The sequence below is a fragment of the Haematobia irritans genome, chromosome 5, assembly GCF_050003625.1.
Source record: "Haematobia irritans isolate KBUSLIRL chromosome 5, ASM5000362v1, whole genome shotgun sequence".
Classification (NCBI taxonomy): domain Eukaryota; kingdom Metazoa; phylum Arthropoda; class Insecta; order Diptera; family Muscidae; genus Haematobia; species Haematobia irritans.
In genome coordinates, this window is record NC_134401.1 from 49,309,050 (window position 1) to 49,315,205 (window position 6,156).

The following is a 6,156-nucleotide window of genomic DNA, read 5'->3' on the forward strand; positions in this document are numbered from 1 at the left end:
TGAACAGATTTCAATAAAATTTGGCACAATTGACTACACTACTAATTGTACTCCTAGTTCAAAATGTCAACCAAATTGGGGTAAAACTCTGGCTTCTGGGACCGTATTAGTCCATATCGGGCGAAATATATATATGGGAGCTATATCTAAATCTGAACCGATTTCAATAAAATTTGGCACACTTGACTATAGTACTAATTTTTCTTCTTGTGCAAAATTTTAAGCAAATTAGGGTAAAACTCTGGCTTCTAGGCCATATAAGTCCATATCGGGCGAAATATATATATGGGAGCTATATCTAAATCTGAACCGATTTCTTCCAAAATCAATAGGGTTCTATTCTGAGCCAAAACACATACTTATGCCAAATTTGTTGATTGGACTAAAACTGCGACCTAGACTTTGATTACAAAAATGTGTTCACGGACATGGCTATATCGACTCAGGAGCCCACCCTGAGCATTTTTGACACCATGTGTCTATCTCGTCTCCTTTTGGGTGTTGCAAACATATGCACTAACTTATAATACCCTGTTCCACAGTGTGGCGCAGGGTATAAAAACATTAATTTATTATAAAATCTGGTAAAGTTGAACATAGTACTCACCTTAAGCTATAAATAGGAGGTCCCTAGTCGTCTAGCTAAACAGAATCGGGTAGCACTCATTGATAAGAGCGAAGCTAATAACGTGTGGTACCACAATGGACTGAATAGTCTAAACAATCGGCTGCCACTATACCTAACCTATGCTTGACTGTCATGCTGTTAAAGCTCGACCAAAGAATCAGCTTCGGCATCCTGCCAAAAATCGATAATAGGCCTTCAGCAATTAACCAAAGCTGTTTTAATAATTTATTTCATATCGTATTGTCCCGGTATCGAATTGCCCCAGTCAAAACACCCAGTACAAATAAAATGCTCAAAGTGAGCCATATGGGAAAATCATTCCTAATAAAATTGGGAAGAGTAGTAAGACTATTTAAAAATATTCGGGTTCGGCCGATTATTCAGTTGAATACTCGATTATTCAGTTGAATACTCGATTTGTTGTTTGGGTCACCCCATATTATTTCCGCCAGTCCATCCGCCTTTACGTTTCCCCCTATTCCGTCATGTCCAGGCCATATGATGCATTCGAATACGGTTCGTGATCGCAATGTAATGTTTGTAATGCTTTATTGACCTCCGAGTTTCCCTGAATATAGGGCTGTTTTCTTTTAGCACTGGATGCACAATTGTATGGGCTATATAGAATATAGCGTTTATTGGGATTACTCTCAATAGTAGAATTCAACAGGTTAGCAACAGTTTCTCAACATAGTAGCAACAACTTTTCAAACTAAATTTAATTTTAATGCCTCAAACCCATTGGAAAATTTGTTGAAGGCAAGCAATATGCCAGGCAATTTGAACTAATGTTGCAGATGGGATTCACTATCAAATTGATATGGCGTTAACTACGAAAAATGCTCGTCCTTGTGTTTGTTGGGTAGGTTTATATAATCCCCCTTTTTTGATGCACACCCATTTTCTGAAAATATTTCTGGCAACGCGTATGGCAACTCTTCAAATCATCTGGTCATGTAAATGTCAAACTTCATGTGTTTTCGGTTCGATTGTTTTGAAATTGCGTCTCTCAAAACACAGATTACATTGGCAGGAAATTAGTATACTAATTTCATCAACGAATTCAATATTTTCCATAAAGAAACTTGGAAATAATAGACATTTTTTAAAATGCTACGTCAACTATTAGTAAGTATTTGTTTTGAAGGATTGCCGCAATGCAGTTAAGCAAAGAATATGCAGCCATATAAATATTGCATAATGTGGGATATTGCATTTTAGACAACTGTAGGACAACGATCCCTTATGCCTCTAATGGCACGCACACAGCGCTTTTCTGCCGCTGCTGGTGGTGATGGCAAAGATGGTAAAAACGAGGTTATTAATCATGCTGATGTACCCATAATAGACTATGATGATCCTGATTATTTACCTTTGCCAGAGTATCCTTTTAAACCTGATGAACCTTTGGATATTAAAAAGCAAAGGTATGCATTGAGTATATATAAAATTTGCTAGCATTTCATATGAATAATTCTTCCAGGTTGGTGTATCAATCCCGCAAGCGTGGCATGTTGGAGAACGATTTACTTTTGAGCACATTTGTATCCAAATATCTTAAAGACATGAATGCTGAATTAACCGATCAATATGACAAATTAATTAATGGTGTCACCAATGATTGGGATATATATTATTGGGCTACAGATAATAAACCTACACCTCCAGAATATCAAAATGAAGTTATGCGTATGCTGAAAGAGCATGTATCGAATGCTCAACGCGAACAGCGTTTACGCCAACCTAATTTGTAGACAGTTTTTGAGGTATTGACTATAAGGAAGTATTCGTTTGTGAGTTTGTTTTTTTGTGATGTTTAAATAAATTATTTTTATATAATTTAACTAAATTACATTTTTGCCGGTTGTAGTTATATTTCTAGGGTAGGTATGTCAAATTTACATAGGGAATCATTCGATTTCTAACGAAACAAAAATAGATATTGAAATTGTTATTAATTTTGTTGTCTAAACTCAAGGGAATAGTTGGGTTGAGATATACACGGATTAATAGATTATCTATGTAGTTGTAAATCATCTACACATAAAGTCGACAAATGTAAATATATATCTGAGATGAGGCACTGTCCAGGGAGGAATTCTCTTATCTAAACATTAGTGGTATGATTGGAAAACAATTGCGAAAACTATCTTATTATTCCTGGGGTCACATACGACATGCTTGTTAAGTCATCTGCCTGGTACTAAAGTCTCTTGCCGTCAGCATTTTGGTGTGGATAAAGAAGCCTTATTGACCTTATTTTTTAATTGACTTTGGTGATTGATGCTATTTAAAAGGCAATTGGGCAGTCATTGAACGTTGACCTAAGCGAACAGCGAAGGACGGTTTCCGCTCGAAATCTATTAAAAGTGGATTTGTAATCTCTTATTTATAAGGCAAATGACAATTGAAATCTAGTTAAAGTGGATTTTGGAAGTGTAATGTGAATGAGGTATTAAAATAGCTTAAAATATCCAGCCAGAGGCCCCGACGAAGGCGATTATATTCCTTAAGCTACACTCCCGAAGATCGGTGAGAGCATGAAAGAAAAAAAGAGCCCAGTATCTTGTTTCTTCTAAAGGATAATGCTCGACAATGACATAGAAAGTGGTACGATCCTGTCGTAACTTCCGGGTCCAAACACCAACTGCAGATGTCATCATCATTAAGGTCTATTATTGTCAGATGCTTCCCAAGTGTGTTATATCCAGTTATAACGCCAATTAAAGGCCGCTAATCCTCCCTGTGACGCATACGTTCACATCATAAGCCAATGATAGAAAAAAAAACTACCATTAAGTCCACTCTGTCCTAGAATAATCGAATATTCAGATCTATCTGGGTTTCGCCGTTTCTTTCTAGATTTATTTAAAAAGTTCTTCATTTTTTCGCTTATATTAGATATATAAAACTTTTGATAAATATATGGAATTATGAAATAAAATATAGCTTAAATACAACACATATTACACATCAAGCGACAAGTTTTTAATAACAACGTTTCAAATCTTCTAACATCTTTCGAAAACACGATATAGAGATGGTAAGTTAGCCAACTCATAAAAATATTTCTTCATGCAAGATGGAGGCAATAAGTACTTTTTAAAAGCCGGATATAAAATATGTTCTACTATCCATTTGTGGCGCTTTGCTTCTGCCTGTAGCTCATATTCGGAGACCATAGCATAATAATGGGCAGTTTCTCTACAGAATGTTTCAAAGCATTCCTCTTCGGTGTCCCAATCAACTTCAGTGGACAATCGTAACATGTAAATTGGAAGGAATACTCTACTCGGCATATATTGGGCCAGCAATGATGGTATGCTTTCCAAATTTCCCTTTTCGTCTATAATCATGGAAAAATATTCTCGCAATATTGGCGATTTTTCTATTAGAATTTCTTCAGCTCTTGATGCCAATTCATCTTTATCGCCATCTTCTTCACACCAACCACTTTCTGGTGTGTCCAAAGCCAATTTAATAAGATCCTTTACACGTAAAGGATATGGCTTAATACTTATCATAGGAAAGTTTTCAAATTCATACAATAAACGCTGATAAAATAATTCCTCGCTAAAATAGATGGTATAACAGCTATAGAATAGTACATTTTTTATGGTATTTCTTACCTTAATTTAATGGTGTTTGCCATATAAAGTCTTGTCTCATGTTGAAAAAGAGCAAAATCACGATCTACCACACCTACAAATACCAACTCTTTCAACATTTTTCTTATCTCTATTGAACAACCAACTTCAATTTTCTTTTGCATATTCAATACACTGGTGAGTTTGACTTCTTTGGATTTTTTAGCTGCAACATCACGAAAACTTTCCTCCTTTGATTCAGTGCTCGAGCCACTTAAACTCATAGAACATCCGGAATCATTGAGTTTGTTGCCTTCCGAATTTAAAAATTTATAAATACTTTGATTTTTACTATCGGTGCGAACCATATTTTGGGGATTAATTCGATCTACGTTTGCGGTTTTTAGAGGACCATCTGTTTCAGTTGCCAAGGAATCTATAGAAACTCCAGGCATTTTTAGTTGTTTGTAGAAAGTTCGTGTCTCATTACTACCCAGTAAACAACTTTCAATTTTTAATTTGATTTTTTCAACAATTTCATCCTCATATAGGAAATGCACTTCATGTTTAGTGGGATGGACATTAACATCGATATTTGAGGGATTTATTTCAAGGCTTAAATAAGCAAAAGGATGCATTCCCTTGGGTAAGTATGTGCTGTAAACGCTATCAATGGCATTCTTAAGAGCTAGAAATAAAAAATAAATGTTTGAAAATAAAATAATCAAATATTTCCGACGTTGCTTACATGATAAATCCACAAGACGATTATTTACGAAGAATAACATAATTCCTTTTTTGGCATTGTAGTTCACTTTGGTTATAAAGCCTTTCATATGAAACTTATGCACATCATCCTTTAACTCTACTGGCAATAACTCCTTGGCTATAGCAGCTCCAAATATTGTCTGTATATTACTTTCCTGTGTACTATTGGGTGGAGTTTTAACGGATGGTTGTTCACCGAAACGCTTCAGAGAAAACCCTACTTTAGGATTGTGTACAGAATATTTTGATAGGACATCCGATATTCTTTGAAATTCTTCATTGGGAGATTTTAAAGATTGTTTTCTTTGTGGCATATTGTAGAAGAGGTCTTCAATGGTTATAATGGTACCTTGATTTCCGGCACAAGGTTTTGGCGGAGCTTTCAATTTGCCGTCTTCGTATGAAGCTCTGTAAGCAGTAGTAAAATGTTTAATGAATGATTTGGTTTGATTTCTTTCCCAATTTAGATGACGACCTATTTCTTACTTGTAAGCACATTTCTCCTTGGCAGTTTTAGTTTGAATTGTTAAATGGGCCACATGACTCATGCTGGCCAATGCTTCCCCACGAAATCCAAAGGTAGCTATGCTAGTGAGGTCTTCGAATGTAGTCAACTTTGATGTTGTGAAACGTTCACATACTATGCCCAAATCTTCCTTCCTAATGCCTGTTCCATTATCCTGAATTTGTAGCAACTTGAGGCCACCAGATTTCACAGTAACTTGTATATAAGTCGATTTTGCATCCAAACTATTCTCTAAAAGTTCCTTTAAAGCATTTGCCGGCCTTTGTATAATTTCTCCTGCCGCTATGCGATTGACCACAACCTCATCAAGTTTTTTTATTACGCCAGGTTCCATTTTATTCTGCTGCAAGTACTTTATTCAGCATAATTATAAAATGAACAAAATAAAATACACCAAACCAAACCGCGCAAATAAACAAACAAACGTCAAAACTCTTCTCTCCTCTATGTCAAAATTAAAAAAAATCCCAACAAACATATGGATGAGCATTTTTCATAGGTAACGTCATATCAATTTGATAGTGAATCCAATCTTAAAGCTTAATTCAAATGGCTTTGAAAATTGCTTGCTTTCAACAAATTTTCCAATAGGTTTGAAGCATTAAAATGAAATTTAGTTTGAAAAGTTGTTGCCTATAGGTTGAGAA

General features: G+C 35.4%; 2 protein-coding genes across 2 annotated transcripts; one reads left to right on the forward strand and one right to left on the reverse strand.

Moving 5' to 3' along the window:
- Positions 1–1,590: 1,590 nt before the first annotated feature.
- On the forward strand, positions 1,591–2,477 carry LOC142238478 (succinate dehydrogenase assembly factor 2-B, mitochondrial). The gene is made up of 3 exons (XM_075310137.1): positions 1,591–1,756; positions 1,850–2,055; positions 2,112–2,477. The coding sequence occupies exons 1-3, from the start codon at positions 1,739–1,741 to the stop codon at positions 2,380–2,382; spliced, it is 495 nt and encodes a 164-aa protein (XP_075166252.1). The 5' UTR covers positions 1,591–1,738; the 3' UTR covers positions 2,383–2,477.
- A 990-nt stretch (positions 2,478–3,467) lies between these two features.
- Mlh1 (DNA mismatch repair ATPase Mlh1) lies at positions 3,468–5,931 on the reverse strand. Its single transcript, XM_075310135.1, has 4 exons — positions 5,470–5,931; positions 4,964–5,391; positions 4,258–4,903; positions 3,468–4,201 (listed from the first exon to the last, which is right to left on the reverse strand). The coding sequence occupies exons 1-4, from the start codon at positions 5,841–5,843 to the stop codon at positions 3,640–3,642; spliced, it is 2,010 nt and encodes a 669-aa protein (XP_075166250.1). The 5' UTR covers positions 5,844–5,931; the 3' UTR covers positions 3,468–3,639.
- Positions 5,932–6,156: the final 225 nt, after the last annotated feature.